At 35.9% G+C, this 24,194-nt stretch overlaps 1 protein-coding gene across 1 annotated transcript in view; it reads right to left on the bottom strand.

Moving 5' to 3' along the window:
- The window catches only part of PXDNL (peroxidasin like), a 466,402-nt gene that overhangs the window by 220,500 nt on the left and 221,708 nt on the right, over positions 1-24,194 (bottom strand). The window contains 1 exon segment of the mRNA XM_047727586.1: positions 16,560-16,631. Within this exon segment, the coding sequence (XP_047583542.1) occupies positions 16,560-16,631 (72 nt within the window).

The following is a 24,194-nucleotide window of genomic DNA, read 5'->3' as shown; positions in this document are numbered from 1 at the left end:
CTGTTAGTTAACATACTGTGTAATATTAGTTTCAGGTGCACAATATAGTGATTCAACACTTACATACAATACCCAGTGCTCATCACAAGTGCTCTCCTTAATCCCCATCACCTATTTAACACATCCCCTCACCCACTTCCTCTCAGATATCCATCAGTTTGTTCTCTATAGTTAAAAGTCTGTTTCTTGGTTTGCCTTTCTCTTTCTTCCCCTATGATTATTTGTTTGTTTTGTTTCTTAAATTCCACGTATGAGTGAAATCATATGGTATTTGTTTTTCTCTGGCTGTCTTGACATAAGGATCTCTAGCTCCATCCACATCATTGCAAATAACAAGATTTCACTCTTTTTTATGACTAATATTTCATTTTTAAAATATATCTCACATCTTTATCCATTCATCACTTGATAGACATTTGAACTATGTCTTTTTTAGGAATTTGTTTTTTAACCTCCAAATACCTTGAGATATTCCAGCTATCTTTCTGTTACTGATTCCTAGTTTAAATTCATTATGGTCTAGGAACACATTTTGAATGATTTCTATTATTTTAAATTTGTTGATGTGTGTTTTATGGCCTAAAATATAGTCTATCTTGGTGAATGTGCCATGTGAACTTGAGATGAACATTATTCTGCTATTGTTGGATGGAGCATTCTGCAAATGTCTATTAGATTCAGTTGACTGATGGTGTTGTTCAGCTCAACTCTGTCCTTACCGATTTTCTGCCTGATGGATTTGTCAATTACTTATAGAGGGATGTTAACATCTCCAACTATACTAGTGGATTAGTCTATTTCTCCTTTCAGTTCTATCAGTTTTTGCCTCAAGATATGTTGTTCTACTGTTATGTGCATTCACATTAAGGATTGTTATGTCTTCATAACAGAATCAGCCCTCTTTATCATTATGTAATGACCCTCTCTATCACTTGTAATTTTCCTTGTTCTGAAGTCGACTTTACCTGAAATTAATATAACCACTATAGTTTTCTTTTTTTTTTTTAAAGATTTTATTCATTTCATTTGACAGACAGAGATCACAGGTAGGCAGAGAGGCAGGCAGAGAGAGAGAGGAGGAAGCAGGCTCCCTGCCGAGCAGAGAGCCCGATGCGGGGCTCAATCCCAAGACCCTGGGATCATGACCCGAGCCGAAAGCAGAGGCTTTAAACCACTGAGCCACCCAGGCGCCCCTATAGTTTTCTTTTGATATGTATTAGCATGGTACAACTCCATGGCCTTACTTTTCATCTCAATTTGTTTTAAATTTAAAGGGATGTTCTTTTTTTTTTTTTTTCATGCTCTTTTTTCTTTTCTTTTTAATGTTTTTATTTTTCCAACATAACAGTATTCATTATTTTTGCACCACACCCAGTGCTCCATGCAATCCGTGCCCTCTACAATACCCACCACCTGGTGCCCCCAACCTCCCACCCCCCACCCCTTCAAAATTCTCAGATCGTTTTTCAGAGTCCATAGTCTCTCATGGTTCACCTCCCCTTCCAATTTCCCTCAACTCCCTTCTCCTCTCCATCTCCCCTTGTCCTCCATGCTATTTGTTATGCTCCACAAATAAGTGAAACCATATGATAATTGACTCTCTCTGCTTGACTTATTTCACTCAGCATAATCTCTTCCAGTCCCGTCCATGTTGCTACAAAACTTTTTTTCAAAGAAATGGAACAAATAATCCTAAAATTTATATGGAACCAGAAAAGACCTCGAAGAGCCAAAGGAATATTGAAAAAGAAAGCCAAAGCTGGTGGCATCACAATTCCGGACTTCAAGCTCTATTACAAAGCTGTCATCATCAAGACAGCATGGTACTGGCACAAAAACAGACACAGAGATCAATGGAACAGAATAGAGAGCCCAGAAATGGACTCTCAACTCTATGGTCAACTCATCTTCGACAAAGCAGGAAAGAATGTCCAATGGAAAAAAGACAGCCTCTTCAATAAATGGTGTTGGGAAAACTGGACAGCCACATGCAGAAAAATGAAATTGGATCATTTCCTTACACCACACACAAAAATAGACTCAAAATGGATGAAGGATCTCAATGTGAGAAAGGAATCCATCAAAATCCTCGAGGAGAACACAGGCAGCAACCTCTTCGACCTCAGCCGCAGCAACATCTTCCTAGGAACATCACCAAAGGCAAGGGAAGCAAGGGCAAAAATGAACTATTGGGATTTTATCAAGATCAAAAGCTTTTGCACACCAAAGGAAACAGTGAACAAAACCAAAAGACAACTGACAGAATGGGAGAAGATATTTGCAAATGACATATCAGATAAAGGGCTAGTGTCCAAAATCTATAAAGAACTTAGCAAACTCAACACCCAAAGAACAAATAATCCCATCAAGAAATGGGCAGAGGACATGAACAGACATTTCTGCAAAGACATCCAGATGGCCAACAGACACATGAAAAAGTGCTCCACACCACTGGGCATCAGGGAAATAGAAATCAAAACCACCATGAGATATCACCTCACACCAGTCAGAATGGCTAAAATTAACAAGTCAGGAAATGACAGATGCTAGCGAGGATGCGGAGAAAGGGGAACCCTCCTACACTGTTGGTGGGAATGCAAGCTGGTGCAACCACTCTGGAAAACAGCATGGAGGTTCCTCAAAATGTTGAAAATAGAACTACCCTATGACCCTGCAATTGCACTGCTGGGTATTTACCCTAAAGATGCAAACGTAGTGATCCAAAGGGACACGTGCACCCGAATGTTTATAGCAGCAATGTCTACAATAGCCAAACTATGGAAAGAACCTAGATGTCCATCTACAGACGAATGGATAAAGAAGATGTGGTATATATACACAATGGAATACTATGCAGCCATCAAAAGAAATGAAATCTTGCCATTTGCGACGACATGGATGGAACTAGAGGGTATCATGCTTAGCGAAATAAGTCAATTGGAGAAAGACAACTATCATATGATCTCCCTGAGATGAGGGAGAGGAGATGCAACATGGGGGGTTGAGGGGGTAGGAGAAGAGTAAATGAAACAAGATGGGATTGGGAGGGAGACAAACCATAAGTGACTCTTAATCTCACAAAACAAACTGAGGGTTGATGGGGGGAGGGGGTTGGGAGAGGGGGGTGGGGTTATGGATATTGGGGAGGGTATGTGCTATGGTGAGTGCTGTGAAGTGTGTAAACCTGGCGATTCGCAGACCTGTACCCCTGGGGATAAAAATATATGTTTATAAAGCTGTAAAAAAAAAAAAAAAGAAAGAAAAAATAAAGGGATGTTCTTATAGACACATATAGTTGGGTCTTTTTAAAAAATCCATCCCAACAATGTCTTTAATTGGTATATTTATACAATTCAAATCAATTATCATTGGTATAGTTATATTAATATCTACCATTTAGGTAATTATTTTCTATTTGTTGATAAGATATCTATCAGGTAATAGGAACTGAGGTATATAACTGTTCAGTATTGAAGCATGACTTGTACAATATGTTTAATTTATTTTCGTATAGTTAAGTAAAAATGTATTATGCATAAAAATATAAAAAGTAAATGTTGAAATTTTTAATTAGTTTTTTTTAGATGGAGGATATACAGGTATTCAACTGTTTTTCCATTGCATACACTTTTCAAATTAAAAATCTGAGAAAAAATAAAAAGGATTCAGAGATGACCCATTTGAGAGATGCAAAGAAACAAAACTCTCTGTAACCCTTTGAGCTACTGTATCAAAGCAGGCCTGATGTCTGCATTATCTCTACGATATTTATGCCCATCTGAGCAATTTCATTGTTAGTTTGTTTTGTTTTATTGCAACCAAGAAAATCTAAACTGATATGTTTTTAAAAGAAGGAAAGAAAAAGAAAAACTTCTATTTTTCTCTTTTTCTGTCTCTTCATCCTCTTTGTCTCTGAATTCTTCACAATATGTCTTCAGCAACATGAAAACCTGACAAACCTGAAGCTTTTTATTTTTAAAAATTACCACCATGAGAAGCCATCTCATCACTTCCCCTGCTTTTCAATTACGTTTTCTACTGACAATAGAGTATATTCACACTACAATATTACATTTAACTCACTAAGTCATTTCAATATCCAAACTAGAATTAGTGAGAGTCAAGCAATAGGTTTGTTTTATAAATAAAACATATATTGTTTATCTATTACATAGTATATATTTTATAACTAGAACATAGTTTTTTAACTATATATGTACAATAGTCTTTAAATGGGCAAAGTTCATGTAGCAAACACTTCTATTTTTACTACATAAGGGGAAAAAAAAACAAAGTTTCTTCTATACCCTAAAACTGTGTTCTGAATTATTTCAGAGGCAATAATCCATAATTTTCCAAAGATCTTAAACAGTAATAGAAAAATCACAATTAAAAATTATATCATGTATCTGTCTTTTTTTAAAAAATTTCCAGATAATTTGAATTACTTAAAGTAAAATTATATTTATTAACATATATTAAGTACTCCAGAAGTATTTTCATTTGAAATTCAAGTCTGGCTTTTCAATAACAAATTTATTTCAGTTCTACAACAATAGGAGCCAAGAGTTAAACATAATTTTTGGTCAATATTTAGTCATTTTGGAAAGAAAGTATTATAAAGATAAGCTCCAAAAATACAATCATCAGCTCAGAGACATCGTTACAGATTCCAAAAAATATTTTAGATAACAGGCATATATGCAAAATTAATACATTGATAAAATTTATATTGATATGATTCATTGAAGGTTTACACATCAAACAAAATACACTGCCAATAATGCCATTTCCAGAGATATTGTTTCCTGCTGTTATAAAAAGGAAGAAAGAAAGAAAGAAAGAAAGACTAAAGCAATGCTTAAAATTTCAAAAAGTTTTGGAAAATCACCTACATATCATCTATAAGTTTCATTATATTGGAAAATTTTCTGGAGTTTGAGTTACAGAACATATTTTTAGAGCATTGTCCTCAAAGGTTAATCTAATTTTGTTTAAATATCTACAGGTTGTCAACTGAAAGAGTATTGGGCTCAAAGTTAGAAGGCAGAAATGTGAGTCTGGCCTCAGTGTGGAACTCTCAGATACATCTCCATATGTATGTAGTTAGGATATTAATATACCAAATCATAAGTCTATTGTGAAGGGTCAATAAAAGACTTATAAAAACTCTGTAAGACACTATGCAAATGTGTAATATTGAACTTTAATATCAGTACAGAGTTTGGCTAGTGGGTGACCATCAAGAGATGTGTTGAATAAATGAATGAATATATAAACTCATGAAAGTATTCAATCGGTAAATAATTGCATAAAAAGAAATTTGCAAGTCTGCTTCTGTCATGTATCCAAGAGATTTGAAAGCAAGAACTCAGACAGACACATTTATAGCAATGCTCACAGTAGCATTATTTGCAATAGCCAAAAGGGGGAAACAACCCAAATTCCCATCAACAGATAGTAGATAAACAAAATGTGGCATATCCATGCAATGGAATATTATTGAGCCTTTAAAAATGAATGGAATTTTGATACATGCTACAACATGGATGAAACTTGAAAACATCATGCTAAGTGATATAAGTTAGACAAAAAATCTAAATATTGAGTTACTCAATTTATATGAGGTATCTAGAATAGGCCAATTTATAGAGACATAAAATAGAGTAGAGATTACCAGAGGAGAGGGAAAAACGGGAAGTTATTATTTAATGGGTACAGAGTTTCTATTTGGGATGATGAAAAAATTTCAGAAATAGAAAAATACTTATGGTTGTACAACATTGTGCATATGTATGTGAAAACATAACTAATGCCACTGAATCATACATTTAAAAATGATTAAAATGGTAAATTTTATATTTTACCACAATAAAAACAAAGAAATTTTATCATATATTGTATAATTGTGATTATTAGCTATTTCTTCTCAAAAAAAAATATGGGGGCACCTGGGTGGCTCAGTCAGTTAAGCCTCTGCCTTCAGCTCAGGTCATGACCTCAGAGTCCTGGGATCGAGCCCCACATTGGGCTCCCTGATCAGCAGAGTCTACTTTTCCCTCACCCTCTCCCCTATGCTCTCTTGCTCTCTCTCTCAAATAAATTAAATATTTTTAAAAAACATACTAGACATTACTCCCACATATGAAATCTAATGGTAACCAGCACTCAAACTTCCACATCAAGGGCACAGTGGGGAGAAAAACTGTCCTGATACTTCCTGGTGGGCAACAGCATGTCCCATCCAATATGCTCTGAAGTCTTGATGTCTGGGGGGAAGATGGTGGAAGGTAAGTGCACTTGTGCAGGCCACTGGGACTCAGCATCCAGATACCTGAGATAGGTCCCTGAGTTTGGACTTGGGAGAGAGACTGGGACCCTGGTGGGGACTTCAAGCCTGCTGATGAGGTCTGCCTGATGATTCCTGGGAGACCCTACTCCTGCAGGGGCCCTGAGTCTCTTCCCAGCAGAGATCCACAGGGGTCTGACTCAAGTGAACTCCCTTACCCAACCCAGGCACCTTGAGTACAGATGGCCTGCTGGACTGGGGTTTCCCCTGAACACACAGACGTAGAAGTCAGGAAGGCTTTAGGGCAGAAGGTGCACAAGGAGGGAAGAGCAAATCCTTGGGTGATGTGATGTAGAAGCTCCCAATGACAGGGACAAGATTACAGATAGTTTGAGCCAGAGAGGGGACTTGAATTAAATTTAAAAAGCAAAAGAAAAAATACATATACTGAAAAAGACACTCAAAAGTGTTTATAAAGATTTCTGTCTCTGAGAAGGTGAAGTTGAAATCCTTTTTCATAGTTTTCTTTCTGAACACAATTTAAAAACTTAGATGTTACAAATAAGACAAACAAAAAAGAATGAAAAGTAGGGAGAAGGCAAATTTGCTAAGAATCTCAGGACTCAAGGATTAGAATAATAATCAGTCTCTGGGTTTTCTTCTTGCTCAGTCATTCAAGAGGTGAAGCTGAACAGCCAAAAACCAGGAAATGTCAATGAACACAGACAATAAAAACTCATAACAAATTACGGAATGGGGAAGTCTAACAAGACAGAAAACTTTTGGGAAAGAACCATTCTGTTCCAGCCAAACACCACAGAAAATCTGTATCACCATCCCCACCCATCCTACCCATGCCAGCAAAAGCCAAGTGAGAACCTAGATCTCCACACCCTTGAGGCTCTAATGAGGCACCCAACACCCCCATAGCAGTATTGTTAGAGGAGCCAGGACATTTGTCTGCAAACAGTGAAGATAAGGAAACCACACCAAGTTGACAGTACAGACCACCTAAGAATCCTGGACCTCTACCCAAAATGAGCAATAGAGAGCTTCTCATTTTGCTCCCTGTTGGGTTGGCATCAGGGGAGGCCTAGTGGACAGTCAGTAGTTTTACCACCATGAAGCGGTAAAGAAGCCATCCAACACCCCCATAGCAGTATTGTTAGAGGAGCCAGGACATTTGTCTGCAAACAGTGAAGATAAGGAAACCACACCAAGTTGACAGTATAGACCACCCAAGAATCCTGGACCTCTACTCAAAATGAACAATAAAGAGCTTCTCCTTTTGCTCCCTGTTGGGTTGGCATCAGGGGTGGCCTAGTGGACAGTCAGTAGTTTTACCACCATGAAGCAGTAAAGAAGCCACTCCCTCTACTTGGTGTCAGTGTGGCTATGTGGGGAGCAGTAATGAAACATTTACACCCTGTCTAGCAAGGAACATACCAGTGGAGGACTAGTGGAAAACCAGAACTCCCAGTTCTGACTAGAAGCAACAAGAAGTCCCACTAACACATGGATATCCATGGAGGCCAACTGGGGGACCTAGGCTTCTCCCTCCATCTGACAGTAAAAAGGTAGCCCCTTCCCTAACAAAGAAGAAGTCAGCTAAAGCAGATTTAAATATGATTTAGAGTCTCATAACATAATACCGAAAAAGGTATAGGTTTTAACCAAAAGCTACTCACCATAATGAGAACCAGAGAGATCTCAAACTTAATGAAAAAAGATAATAAATAAATGCTGTTATGGCTGAAATTGTGCTCCACCCTCTCCCCTGATTCCTAAGTTGAAATATTAACTTTCAATACCACAAAATAAGACTATATTTAAAGATAAGGCTTTATGAAGAGGTAATTAAGGTAAAATGAGGTCATTAGGATGGGCCCTAATCCAACATAACTGGCATCCTTAGAAGGAAAAGATTAGGACACAGATATATATATGCATGGAGGGAAGACCACTGGAAGACAGAGGAATGATGGCCATCTACATGTGAAGGAAAAGGAAACTTAAAAGAAAGCAACTCTGCCATCCCCTTGATCTTGGACTTCTGGCCTCCAGAACTCTGAGAAAATAAATTTCTACTGTTTAAGCCAGTGGTTCTCTGACCAAGCCCTAAATTTGAACTTCATCCTCAAACAGAGGTGTTATATACATGATCAGGCTCAAGCAGGCCCTAGAGCCAAAAACAAATGACATAAAGAAGTGGCCTTATTCCTGCTATACCACCTTCTCTCTCCAGCCTGCAGCTATAACCTCATGGGAAGTTTCCTAAGAGCAGTTGTCAGAGAAAGAGAAAACTCAGGGCTAGGTTATGCATGGTTCTATACGATATGCAGACACCACCCAAAAAGGCAGAGCTGCCACACTCTCTACCCCTAGCACAAATTCCTTGTTCCTCTTCTCTTTCCCCATTAAGTCTTCATACGGCATAGTATTCCCACATCTGTGTCCCTGATAAAATTAATTATTTTGTCCATTTTTCCAGTCATAAAACCATACAGTCTTGTTGCATAGACTAGTGATATTGTGTACTGCTCAAACACATAGTAGGTGATAATAAATAATAGATCAGTGATGTGATCTCAGTATCAGAGTCAGGGGCCTGGAAAGAATCTCAGGAAGACACAATACTGTATCATCCAGTTACTCAGAGATGACCTAAAGGCATCTAATCAGGAGACTATCAAATACCACACATCAGGAACTTCAGAGCACAAGGTTTGAGGAGGTGATCATCAAGAAAGCTGAAAATGTAAGTGAAGTCAAGTCTTGTATCTGATGCTAATTCAATTTTACTTCATCCAAACAGCAATGGAGAGCCACTGAAGGACCTTAGAAGAATGGTGTGATTGAGACTTTTAAAAAAAGATGACTGGTTGTCCTTCAGAGAGAGAAGAGGAAAAGCTTGAACTATGAGGTTTTCTAATAGTTATGGTGATGAGTGACAAGGATTAAATATAAGTCATCACAGTGGGCATAGGAGGAGGGAAGATACAAATAGCGCTAAAGCAGAATAGACAGAACTTGACAACTAACTAGATATAATGGGAGAGGAATTGGGATGAGGCCAGTATGATGCATGGATATTTAGTTCAGATGACTGTATTAGTCTGTCATCATTTACCAAAATAATAAGCATGTTTGAGGGGAAAATAAGTTGCAGGTTTGAAGGGAGAAAGATAAATTAAGTTTAAATCATTTTGAGTCTGAAGCTCTTATGGGATATGTCGTGTGTGTGTGTGTGTGTGTGTGTGTGTGTGTGTGTGTGTGTGTGTATTTAAAAACATAAGACAATTTAGGCTCAAAATAAAGATTTGTGAGCCAGTGGCATCTAGATAATAACTGATACATGGAAGCAGATATGTTCAACCATATGAAACCAGTATGAAAAAGACCAGAGCCTGGTACAGAACTCTAGGTGGAGTTTGAGACAGAGCAGGAAGAACAATGAAGGGAAGACCAGGAACATGAGAAGTGTCACTAACACCAAAGATATTTTCAGGTGTATGAATGGTCAACAAAAGGAAACCACTATACATAATTAAACATAGTGTATAATGGAATATTTCTAACATGTTTAACAATATGAGTGGCCTTTGTCAGAGAACTTCTAGTGGTGTGGTGGGAACAGAGACTGGTTTGGAGTGAGTAGAAATAAAAGGTAAGCAAGTAGAGACAGAGAGCTTGGCATAAAAACCTCCTGTCTCCCATTATTTGGCTTTTGCCAAATTTGTCTCTCATCATGCTCTATTTGGGCCCTAAAATCTAATCATTAAAAGATAGTTGCCATTTCCCAAACATACAAGACCATGTCTTGCCTTTTCTCACAAATCTTCCTTTCAAGATTAAGCTAAAACATTGATCCTTCCATCAAGTCTACTCTGCTCCCAGACCCATGTCTCTCAATTAGATATGACCTCTTCTCCCTTTTGAATACAGTACCCATTGCATAAGCTTATCCTGGTGTCTAAACCAGGATATGCCTATTGTGATTGCAACTTGGGCCTCACTCTTAGAAGCTCATGTAAATATGATGGATTACAGAAATGGCCACAAGTTTCTCCCCATCCCTGGATTCATACCCTTTTGCCAGGTGATTCTGCTGCTTTGCCCATCAAGGGGTGGAATCCATTTCTCTAGTGCTTGAATCAGATCTCGACCATATGGTTTGACTTAGGAAATGAGACATTAGCAAATATGACACACCAAAGGCATGAAAACCTCATCTCTAATGGCACTAGGGATAAAATCACTGTAAACAAGCACAGTCTAACTGGCTAGAGAAAAAGAGACCATGTGGAGGAGAAAGTCATCCCACTTGACACTGAGCAATTGCCAAATATGTAAGGAAAGCCATCCTACAGCATCCAGCCTTAGCTGAGCCAGCCTAGACCAGATCTGCCCAATCAACCCATAAGTCAATCATAAGAAATAGTAATTATTATTTTAAGTCACTCTGTTCTCAAATAATTTGGTACACAAGAAAAGCTAACTGATACAGTGAACAAGAAACCCCATGGAAATTTCATTTATTTTGTTAGCTTGTCATTAATGTTCAGGGAGTGTTAACAGAGAGGCCAGAAATGGTGAGAGTTGTGTCCTTCAAGTTTACATATTAAAGGTGAGATTCTTCAGTAATACTCACTTGCCCAAGAACTTAACGTTTGTAAATCTCCCAAAACTTCCACAAGAATATCTTTCTATCTGCAGGCTACAAAAGGAATGTGGTAGACTCCAAATAGATTTAGAGACTAGAGAGAGATGGAAAAGGCTGTGTATACAATTGCAAATGACATATTCAGGCAAAGATCTAAGAAGTTCAGTCTGTGCAGAGAGAGTAGCATTCAGAAATAGGAGTTCGTGAGGACAATGATGGCAAGAGATGGGTTAAGGGCAGAAAGAAGCTATAATTCAGAGACCAAACTCTGGGAACCAAAGCCAGAAACAAAATTATGGATTTGAATGTGACATAAATTTCCTCTATAAATACTACCAAATGATACTCAGTGTATCTCAAACATGAACAGATAGGCAACAGTTCTTACTGTATGGATCATTTTTGTTATTGTTAAACGCTCATTAGTAATGAGATCATTATAACTTCGTAGATGCCAAAATGTTTCTGAATAAATAAAATTCTATTTCAGAGTTTAGCATTAGATTAATTCTAACTTGATTAAGAATAATGATAACATAACATAACAGTTGCTGGTCTGTTAACCCAAAGAAGAAGACAGTTTTGCTCTCAGTTTTTCAATGCTTCTTAGGTCCAAAATTCAGCTAACCTTAAATGAACTGGTTTCCAAAGATCTCCTCAAATGGTTTATTCTTCCTTGTGAATCTGAAAGCAAATTTGTCCTGCAATTTTCAATTTGTTTTTGCCCAAGGGAATCAATGATACGTTTTAGACCAAAATACATTAGAATTTCAGAAGAGTTCAGAAATGCTTTTGTTTTAAGGAAAAATAATGTGCTCTCTTTTGTGTTTGGCAAGGCAAAACCAATCCTGTGGCATATCTGGTCTAATAAAAATTAACCTCCTGAATATACATGCACTAAAAATACTTTATGTAATACAAACACCTGAAATCCTTGGTAAAAGGCACAATATAAATAACTGATTGATACACGTTGCTGAAAAAGCTAACGCTAAATGCATTTAATGTGTTTAAATCTCGCTTTTCAAGAAATAATGAACTCAGCGTAACTAAAAGCATTAATCAGTCAAATATCAAGCATTTATTGATTGCCTTATGTTCTCCTATTTAGTAAACAAATATTTAAAGAGCACTTACTTCCTATGTTCCAGATGATGGGATATGTGGTAAGTAAGAGGAGTATGGCCAATTGCTTTCAGAGAATCCAGTGAGAAGTCAGAAAACACATTTAAAAAAATAAGGGGAATAACATTAACTATTATGGCAGACATGATAAATGAAATAAACAGGGCACACTGATAAAGAAAAAAGGAGGCAAGTGTTATTTGGCCTAGAGGGAGTCCTAGGGAGATGACATTAAAGCTGAAACAAGACAGAAGATCACCAAGGAAAATCCAACAAGCAGCATGTGACAGCCCATGGAGGTTGGGGGATGAGCACTTACTGTGTTTGGAGAAATAAAAGAACAATGGATCAAATATAAAAAGCAAAGGAAAGAAAGACATGAGATGGATTTACATGCATGGATGGATCAAAAACCATGCTAGGACTTACAGGCCAAATAGGGAGTGGCCCTTTTATTAAAATGAAATGTGAAGCAGGGAAATAATGACTGCTCACACTAGGGTAGATGCAGGAAAGATGGAGAAAGTGACCAAATTAGAAATATTTTAGGATTGGAATGAACAGAGTGTGCCCAAGTAGCGTATGAGAAAGGAAGAACCTAAGCATCATGCCAAGCAGCTCAAGAATAAGGCTGCTATTTACTGAAAAGGAAACAGATGTGTGCTGAAGGAGCACGCGAGTTTGGGGAAGCAGAGAATTGTGTCTGAAACTTTGTATGAACTGGACAGAAATACAAGCAAGACCCTGATTCTCAAGTATGTGGCCATGGAGACCTCAACATACATATATGTAGTGAGAGAAGTGGAAATAACGCTAAATATAATTAAATGTCAAATTATAGAGTAAATCCTATGAGTGATCCATCCAAAGATTCAGAAAATCGGGTAGAAAATAAAAACTAGATTTGTGGAGGAGTGGGAAGCTTTTAGGAAAGTATGAGTATGCGGGTGGCCCAGGAAGTTTCCCAGGACAGTGAAAGGAGGCTGGAGTATTAATGGCACAGACTGAGACAGAAATGGGGATTTTCTATGAGAAGAGCAGACATTCCCTCTCTTTTGCCATAAAGTCATTAAACAAATCTACATAAAAAATTTCTCTTCAGGAGCACCTAGGTGGCTGAGACGGTTAAGTGTCTGCATTCATCTTTAGCTCATGATCCCAGGATCCTGGGATTGAGCCCTGTGTCAGGCTCCCCATTCAGCAGATAGCCTGCTTCTCCCTATTCCTATGTCCCGTCCTCTGTTTGTGTGTGCTTTCTCTCCTTTTATCAAATAAATTTAAAAAACAAAACAAAACAAAAACTTCAGAAAAGGAGGAGAAGGAGGAGGAGGAGGAGAAATAATCTTTCTCCTGTTCTGGAGTCCTACTGCAGAGTCCTGTCCAGGCTGTCATCATGCATGGCCATTCAGGAGACATTGGCATAGGCTCCTACCATTGAGTCTCTGCCTCAAGCAAACCTGTCCCTTCTCCCAGACTGGCCTCTCCCAAACCACAGAGGTGACCATACCCTTCCCCTATAAATTCTCCCTGACACAACACCATCTAGCTTCCTGTGGAAAGGCCTTTCTGGTATGACCCCTTATCTCCCAGTCACAGCTCACTCCATCCTTCCTACTGCACTCACTGCTCAAAACAACACATGCAATCTCAGACTCAGAATTGTCTCTGTGAATGCTTTTTGTATATTATTTTCCTCAACGTCATGTTTAATTTTTCTGGCCAAAGTAGGGCAAGACAACAAAACTTAGTATGCTTTGCAACTGATAGCATAACAAAGATGTCAACATTGATACTTCTTAGTTTTGTCAATGATCCAATAATTCCTAAACACCCCCTTATTTGAAGTCTAACTTGCCCACCACACTAGGAGGCAGAATTGGCCTCCCTTCTGTTCTGACACCACCACAACTCATATGTGCCCATATAATAAAACCTATTGTCCTATAAGCATGTGTATCTTTGTCCTTCAAACACATATATGGGCATTACTCATGCCTTTTCATCTTCATACACTACCACCCTCCCCATCCCCACTGCCTATCCCAACATCACCACAGACCACCAAAATAATGAATACAACCATATTTCAGAGTATTTGTGAACCCTATCCCCCAAAAGTTCATGTCTTCTCCAAGCATTTTCACTAGATCAGCTCACAGAATGATAGTGGATGGTCAGCTTAATCTTAAAACATTATTGAATTGACACAAAGTGACAGAGTTAGACCATCTTTAATTGCCTCAGACCTTGACATTTTCTTTTAAACCTTATAATTCTATTTTCTTCTCATCCAGACAGGTGCTGTTTGCATTGAATAGGTCTTGTAGCCTACAACCTTCTTTTTTCTATGAACTTCTCTGATTTGGGATGTAATCCTTACTTGCCAATGCTATTGAAAATATGGAAAGATTTACTTCAGTGGCCACATGAACATGTTCACAACATATCGCATAATGAAACATTTATAAATTATCCTTCCCCTTTCCTAAATGTACATCTTACGGGAGAGTTGTATCTTTCACTTAATGAATAGTGTGTGAACTGGCTAGAGAATTACTGGAAGTTTTGTTAAATGCTTCTTACACAGAGCTGATAGTACACTTGGCCATGTAATTGATCCAAGCCATAGCAATGTTGAATGTTCATTTTATCCAAAATAATTTCTTGCTAATAACTGTCATTTTACTAGATTCTTTCATTAGATATTACTGTAGTAATGAGGTTTCTTCTAAGCCACCATTTACAAAGTTATAAAGTTTTTGTTTTATGGGTTTTTTTTTATTAATTTGCTTATTTTACTGTAAGAGTGATACTCTTTACAGGCCAATGAGTAAAGAACCACAGAACCACAGGCCTGCAGTGAAATGAAGGGGGGAGAGCTCCTTCATTTACAAGGAGCAGATTTCTCACACCACCAGTCAAGAAAGCTGGAAGCGTTCTTAGCAATGCTTCTCAGTGGAAATCAAAACTGACATGCACCTGCTAGGCATGTTAAGTTGGTCATGAACAATTAGGACAGCAAATAGAATGTACCAATTCCAAAAAGGAACCAGTCCTATCACTTTAGGACTGAGTGATAAAAAAAAAATAATAACAATAAAACTTAAATTTAAAAAAAAAAGCCATAGAAGGTCTTGCTTAGTAGGCTGGGGTATCTCATTTGAACACAAAATGCTGTAAGCCTACAGAGCTGAGGTATATTATGAATTCCAGTGTTTCAGAAAGATGATGTGACCATTGTAGAAATGAAATAGGAACCAAAGGGCTAGGGTAGCATCTTTTCTTTAAAAGAGTAACTGATTTTTTTTTAAAGATTTTATTTATTTATTTGACAGAGAGAGATCACAGTAGACAGAGGCAGGCAGAGAGAGAGAGAGGGAAGCAGGCTCCCCACTGAGCAGAGAGCCCAATGCGGGACTCGATCCCAGGATCCTGAGATCATGACCTGAGCCAAAGGCAGCAGCTTAACCCACTGAGCCACCCAGGCGTCCCAGAGTAACCGATTTTTGACACAAAAATCGGTTACCTAATGAAGTACAAATGGGCATATTTGTGTAAAAATGTTTAGTTACCTCAGAAGGAAACTCGCAGCACTCACTCTGTGCTTAGACAAATGTCCTAGTTTCTTCCTTCAGCCTCCACATAAGTGTCAGTCCTGACCTCCCAACTTTCAACCTACCAGCATGGACTGGTTTCTGAGTCAAAACAAGGACTTATTTAAAATACCTTTATTCTCAGAGACGTGTGGGTGTTTCAGTCAGTTGAGCATCTGCCTCCAGCTCAGGTGGTCCCAGGGTTCAGGGATCAAGCTTGTGTCTGGCTCCCTGCTCAGTGAGGAGCCTGATACTCAACTACCCCCTACCCCCAACTTTGCTTGCTTGCTCTCTCTGTCTCTCTCTCTCTTGCTCTTTCTCTCGAGTGCTCTCTCTCTTCTCATGCTTTCTCTCTCTCTCTCTCTAAAATAAACAAAATATTTAAAGTACCTTTATTCTCATTTACTTGTTATAAACAAGAGTACAGCAATTGTCATTGGTCATATTTGTGAACAAATTTTTCCAAAATTTGGTTCTTATTCATGTTCATTAAAGTTCCTAGTTGTAATGTGTTCACTGGCTTCAGAAGTTCTTGGATGGCTGAGTTGTTGATATAAAAATCTTATCTTTCATCTATACAATTTTTATAATTATCAACTAATTAGATTTGAATGTGAACATTGGGCAAATGGTTTTTGTTTTTATTTTTCTCCAATTTAGAATTTTTGTGGCAGTGATGGGGGAATAAAAAATAAATATTCTAATGTGCTCAGATGAGTAATCTGTTGAAAGCAACAATTGACCTCACTTAGAAATCTTCAAATGTGTTTTGTGTAAATGTTGACAGTAGTTTTCGAGAAGATGAAGAATTACTTTGGTTAAAACAGACAAAAAGGCAAAAATAATCTATCAACACTGTAAGTTATTTTTGTCCTTTCTTGCAACTTACAGATAAAGCAAATTTTCAAGTCCTTCAAAAGCATTTCTGGAAATCTGTCTGATTTGGTTGTTGTTCAGGAGACTGAAAAAACAAAAATAAACACAAATTTCAGAATAAGAAACAGATTCTGCAAATATCACAATAGTTCCACTAGAAATAGTCCTTACAGAGTAGAAAAACATTTACAGATACATTCACTAAATTTACAAATTTAAATCTTTCTCTTCAAAAACGCTATATTAAAATGCTAGTTTGTCACAAAAGACTTCAAAAATAATTTATATTTATCAAATTACCCTAAAATACCCCTAAAAGAGGACTATAAGCCGTAGGATAAAATTCCTGTTTTTCCTGAAGCCTACCATATAAGAGGAAAATTATCAATATAGTCACAGTGACAAAGGAATATATTTCTAAATAAACAGATGGAGAGTTATATACACTCAGGCTTAAGCATTTTCCTTAGAAAAATAAATATCACTGCTCTTGCCAAGCAGTGGACTCTCATTGTGTATTTGTTGAACTGTCAAACTGAGAGTCGATTACACCATAGGAAGTGAGGTTCTTATTATAGTACTATCAAATGGTCCAAAACTGACTTCTAAAAAATCCAGGGAGAAAAATAACAGGGCAAAAATAAATTGGATTTGAACAGTAAAACAAGTTACAGAAAAATCACCTCTCAACAACTTCAAACATTTTAGAAAAAGCACTCTGGCAAATAAAAATTATAGATTTTTTTCCCTAGGAAATACACTTTAAATTTCTTTCAGATTTAAATTATTATGACATGTCTAAATGTCCAGGGAATGTCTACTAATTGAATTGGCACACATTTTTCTAAATATCCTATACCATTTAAAAACTCCAAAGCTTCTAAATCCACTACCAGAGTAAAATGTTAGAGGATTCACTTTTAGGGTATTATAAAATAGTTATTTTATGCTTTTTTTAAAAATGACTTATTAGGAAAACAGAAGTGTTTTGACATGGAGCAGGTGATTATTTTACTCAGACAGATGGAAGCAGCCCAGAGACCCCAAATTCGACTGTCTCTAACCTACCCAGACTTGCCTCACCTCTAAAGTTTCAGCCACACAATTAATTCTCCAAGTAGCATTTGAGGTCATTATCCAACACCCCACCTATGGTACCAAAGCCAGTCTTTGCCATTTATGCCTAGCATTCTGGCCATCAGGGAGGCAGAACAATCAATCTATAGTATGCATCGGAGCTGATGCAATACAGAGGTAATGTCCATTTTTATGGATAACTCTCAGCTTCAGTCAATGATCCCATCAATTTTATAGTCTACCATGTGTTCAAGAAATTTTTTAAGCTAACTAAAGGCAACACACTTAGTTAATATCTAGTTAATACCAGTCACAAATATTGTCCTGAGAAAATTTGTTATTTAGTTACTCTCTCTGTACATTCTTAATCTAATACTACACTTGCTTTAGATCCCCAAACTACCACTATACATCTACTATTACTTGAAGAATGACTATTCTACCCCACATTTTATTAAATACATGCACCAACGTATATAGAGAAAAGTATATGTATGCACACATCCATATATACATATCTTATATACATATGTGTGTACATAGATATAATGCATATGTTTACAGACAGATGCATATTTGAATGTGTATACATGTACATGTGTGTACACATACGTGTGTGTGTATATATATATATACTACATAGGTGTGTGATTTGTGCATCTTCTAAGTGAGATGTTTGTATGTGTGGCATATGATATGTGTATACAGTCTCAATCTCATCTGAACCACAGAATATTGGAAACTGTTTGACTATTTTCTTTATTGTCACAAGGATGGTGCCTAGGAAAGAAGTTGATCCATGTAACACAAAGGATGCCTTTGGTCATTAGTGCTTCTTTCTCTTTCAATATTAGAACTGAAAAAGGAAAAGATACTAGTTATAATTCATCTTTCTTCAGTATATAAAATGTGCTCAGAGCCTATGTTTCTGCACTTTCTTATGTAGTTATCTAAATTTTGGTGAAAATAAAAAACATTAAATTTCTAAAATTGCACTGAGATTGCTTTTGTTTCTTGAGCATTGTAATTCAATATGAATGTTAATAATCTAATGTATGAGATCAAGCAATTTAACTCGTAGGTTTTCTTGAAAATGTTTTTATTGTTGACAAGAAACAAATTCATTACAGTGGTTCACAGCTGAATGTGTTTTCCAATCACAAGTACATAGATGTTGTTAAGGTTTATTCAAAACATTATGATTTCCATCAAAGTATCTTTGTTATAATTTTAATGGATGGAATATTTTCCTAACAATGTTTTGGCTAAGTGATTATAAAGACTGTCATACATATTATTTTTTGTCTTATTTTTCATAAAGGAGATGTGTTCAAAATTTATAAGCAATTCTACCGAGATTCAGGGCATAAAACAATTATCTAACATTTTTTCACAAAAAAATCAATGCAAGTTTGAGGAAATGTGTGGTTATATTCTATATCCTAATGTTGTCTATGATGACAAAGAAAGGGAAAAAAGAAGCAAAAAAGTTCCCAAGAAAAATGTTATACTTTTATTGTGGAAATAAAATAACTCCTGAAAACAGGAGATCTGCGATCCTGATGATCAAAACTGTGGGGAAGAAAAAACAGCAACAGACCAATAGGCCTATTTTAATAATTGTATCTTTCACACACATACTTGTATATTTGATATACACACAAATGTGTACTCAAATAAGTACTATGTGGTGGAAATATTTTGTAAAAAGCAATTAGTAGCTATTAGGAAAGATAAGATCTTTTTGCATGGTTATGTATTCATCAAAGTGGGAAGAAGCAAAATAGAGCTTTCTCCTGTGTCAAATAAAATTTCCATTCAAGGTAATGCCAAGAGTTATCTGAAAGTGAATCATTATACCTATGTTTAAGTACAAACAAGATAGTTTGGGATTTTTCATAAGTGATAATAATGCTAATTTGCTTCTGCTTTATAATTATGTTTACTTTTCATTTGGACACCCTCCAGAATTATGGTTCTGCTACACTTAAAATGGCAGGATTGTGAACTTCATTTCCATGCCTACTAAAGTAAATAGTCTAAAACTTTCAGCAACCATAAACCGTGATTCCTGAGTTATCTGCATAGTTATCAAGTAAGAAATTCTTGGCCAAAGTCAATAATGACTATTTTTTAAAAAATTTGCCACCACTAATACCACTAAAAATATTTACATTATTACAAGCACCACATACATCATTTGCAGTTCAAAACAGTGGAAAACAAACAAACAAACAAACAAACAAAGGCAGGGAGTGGGAGAGAAAGGGAAGAAAAAAATCAGGCAGATTTTAAAAACACACTTCTTCAATAGAATATATCAAGTCTTCTTCACGCATATTTCTCAAAGGAAAAGACAGATTTACATGTGAAATTTTTCTGTGAAATTCTTTCACAGATCCAATAGATAAACTGCCCTATCTTTTGAAATTTTAAAATTCCAAAATTTAAATGTTCTGAAGTAAATGAAAGATACAGATATTTGAAAATTTACACTGATGGTCATTTGTTTCTTTTTCTGTAAATTAACTAAATAGATCCTTTCTCTATTTCCACTTGGTTCTTTGTCTTTATTAATTTGTTAAGAACTCTTTGCATGTAAAAAAAAATTAAATTTTTGCTTATAATGTGTTAGAAATAGCATTTCAAAATAAAGTTTTTACTTTCAGCTCTCTTTATTATTTGTATCATACAGATGTTTTAAATCTTTATGTAATGAAATTTGTTAGTCATTTCTTTCATAGTTTCGGGATTTTGTATCCTGCTTAGGCTTGCCTGAATCTAAAATTGCATTAAAAGTTTATTTTTCCTAAGCTATTATGGTTTTATTTTTATGTTTAAATATTTGATTTATCTGGAATTAATTTTTTATTTTTTCCAAATTACTTATGTATTGTCATTATTATTGACTGACATAGTCATATTTCCTCTATGATTTGCAATGTTAATATAATCAAATACATATTTCTAACATGCACTGGGTCTATTTCTAGACGAATTACAATGGAAACATTTCAAATATTGTTGTTTCTATATCATTTTCTATATAGGGTTGTTTTATCCCTCTTCTTTTTTTGCTATTTTAATGGTTATTTTCACAGTCACAAACCCACCCCTCCATCCCACCCCTCACCCCCAGGTACTTTAGGAACATTCTTCAAATTCAGTGTCCTTTCCTCAGCAGCACATATACAAATTTAAAAAAAAAATCCTCTGGATACTTTAATTAACATTTAAATTTTACCACTGTGACTTTACCTATCTAAGAATGTGATTTGTCTTTTCACTTATCTAAACTATCTAAAAAAGTATTCTCCTTTCAGTTGAATGTGGGTGTTTCCATTATACAATCATATCTTATGTTGACCTTGATACTTTCATTTTCTTTCCATAATGATCACTCATGATTCTCTCTGACCTAACTAATGTCATGGAATAACACCTCTTTAAGATGTGCTTTTAAATGATAGTGACAATGGAAATTATTTTAGTCTTTCACCTGAAAAAATTATGATACTCTCATCTTATTTTTTTAAATTTAAGACTATTTATTTATTTGACAGACACAGACACAGTGAGAGAGGGAACACAAGCAAGGGCAGTGGGAGAGGGAGAAGCAGGCTTCCCACCCAGCAGGGAGCCCAATGCGGGGTTCCATCCCAGGACCCTAAGATCATGACCTAAGCCAAAGGCAGGTGCTTAAAGACTGAACCACCCAGGCTCCCCTATGATAGTTTTAGAAGGGACAAAAAAATATATATATAGAATGCACCAGTCAAGTGTAAACAAAGAAACAGAAACAGGACACTCTCAAAATGCTGCCATTAAGCTCATACTTTGTCTTACCATAAATAATTATTATTACAAGCAGTAACTGAAAATATGACATTTTTTAGATCTATACCAAAACCAATGAAGGAGTGCATTTTTAGTAATATAGCAGGCATATTAGAACTGCTTCAAAAAACCTCACACTAAAAAAAAAAAAAGAAAAAGAAACTTCACACTAAATTATAGTAAAATGAGTATATTATCTAATCTGTAAAATCTATTATTAAAATTAAAAAATGTGCCTATGCATTAGAATTCTAAAAAGTTTTAGGTCTTAATGTTATTTTAAGACACATTAACTGCAAGCTTTTTTACCATTCTAAATCTAAATGCACTATACATACATACATACAAGAGCTACTAGGTAATCTTCCAACACACAGAGCCAATGTCTAGTCCTCTGAGCTCAGAAAGTACAAGAACATATTATCTTCATATGACTTCCATTTTAGTAGAACTATAATGCTACATAAATAATATGTTAATTATAGAATATATAGAAAATACAGACATGCATACACACAGAAAAAAAAAAAAAAACTTAAAGAAAAAAACCAAAAAGACACTATTCAGAAAAAACCACTTTGGTAAATATCTCCCAAATTTAGATAGAAGGAGTCAAAGTTTGTAAATTGCCCACAGTCAGATTGTTAGTATTTTTGTATTCTCTTGTATTCTTGTATTACACCATATTAAATACAAGTATTCTTTTCTAGAATATGATTATGAAAGATATGATGACACTTCTAAGTCAAAGATATTTGACTAAGTCAAAGACATTTCTTTCACCATTTATGCACATATTGTTAGCAAAATTAAATCTATTTTGGAGGAGTCAGGCTATGAAATTTGAAATTATCAAACTGATAGGATAATTTTATAGATTTGCTGAAATGTAAAATAAGTCAGATTAAATACTTTTTTCCAACTTTCCTGACCTTTCATCCAGGTTGACTATTTCTTGCCAATTGGTTATGATCATGCTTTATGTAATACAATTTTTTTAAAAAAAAGATAAAGGATCTAAGTTCAATAATTTGGAATTCATAATATAGTCATTATTAAAACTAATATATATATATGTATATATATATATACATATATATATATATAATTTCCACATTAAAAAGAAAATTCCAAGACCTTGTATACAGGATAATATCAATTTGCTAAGAACATTTTAAACATCTGAAGTCAGAGATGTTTCTTAACTTATCACTTTAATAATAGATATTAATTTTTAATGTTGACTAAAATAAAAATTAAGGTTAGATGCTCTTCCAAAAAAAAAAAAGTTCCAGATGCTATCTTATTGTGAATTTGTAGCATGATTGACTTCAGGAAACAAAGAAAATCACCTCTTATTAAATTACTCACACCTGTGAGGAGGAGCTGATGCTATCTTGCAGTATAGAACATCACAGAATGTTAGACCTAAAGAGACTTTAAAAGTTATTTCACTTTGAATGTCTTTATTTGTTTTGACTCTGACTCAATAATGAAACTGATAAAATGTTAGTTTGTTTCTTTTTAAGATTTTATTTATTTATTTGACAGAGAGAGATCACAAGTAGGCAGAGAGGCAGGCAGAGAGAGAGAGAGAGAGAGAAGGAAGCAGGTTTTCCACCGGGCAGAGAGCGCGATGCGGACTCAATCCCAGGACCCTGAGATCATGACCTGAGCCAAAGGCAGAGGCTTAACCCACTGAGCCACCCAGGAGCCCCTAGTTCATTTCTTATCATAGTATATTTTCAATGAAGTGAACATGTGCCTTTCAGAGATTGACAGTTAGCAAGGTGATCACTCATATTCTATTGGGGATGCTAAATAGATGAAGCTTCCTTTTCATGGTTCTTACATAGGTCAATGACAAAACAAAACATAATAAACCTTCAGGTATATGCACTTACCACATTTAAAAATAATACCCTAAGGTATTTAAAGTTGCCCACAATTTGACAAAAACCTTTCTTAAGGTGGCTTATACAACAGAAAGAACTTGCCTTCCCTCCTCATAAAATTTACAAAAATTTATATATTGGGGATTTTTTTTTTGATGAACTAACATGCTTAGATAAATTGTGGAATACAATCTGATTGACCCATGTTCTTAACTAGGCACTCTAGAGAGAAATATTTTGTTGAATGTTAAGCTCCAGCATTCTGCCACCTGTTCTGTACAGTGGTAGACCTGGAAAGTCAAAGGAACACAGCTAAAAGTTTCCTACACCCTCAGATTACTATTCCTGTAGAGTCCAAGGCATCCCACCTGCCAAACACTGAGGGTCATCTTTGAGAGTTAATTTTCTCTAATAGCAGTAATTAATATGATCTCATTTTCTTTTCTTTTCTTTTCTTTTTTCCTTTTTTTTTTTAGATTTTATTTATTTATTTGATAGAGAGAGAGCATAAGCCGGGGAAGCAGCAGGCAGAGTAAGAGGGAAAAGCAGACTCCCCACTGAGCAGGGAGTCTGATGTGGTGCTCCATCCCAAGACCCTGAGATAATGACCTGAGCCAAAGGCAGATACTTAACCAACTGAACTACCCAGGTGCCCCATTATAATCTCATTTTCTTTGTCAACCTCAGGAGGCTACAATACCTAATGATCATAATAAAGGTAACATGTAGCCCACTTCTTCCAGGCTCCTGGGCTCCTCATTATCACCATGACTCTCAACCAGTTTTCTATACCTACTGCCAGTAATCAATGGCAGATTATTAGAACTATTGGGAAACCT

This window comes from Lutra lutra, chromosome 4, assembly GCF_902655055.1.
Source record: "Lutra lutra chromosome 4, mLutLut1.2, whole genome shotgun sequence".
In the NCBI taxonomy this organism is placed as follows: Eukaryota; Metazoa; Chordata; class Mammalia; order Carnivora; family Mustelidae; genus Lutra; species Lutra lutra.
The sequence above is the reverse complement of the archived record's forward strand: the minus strand, read 5'-3'. Positions and strand labels throughout refer to the sequence as shown.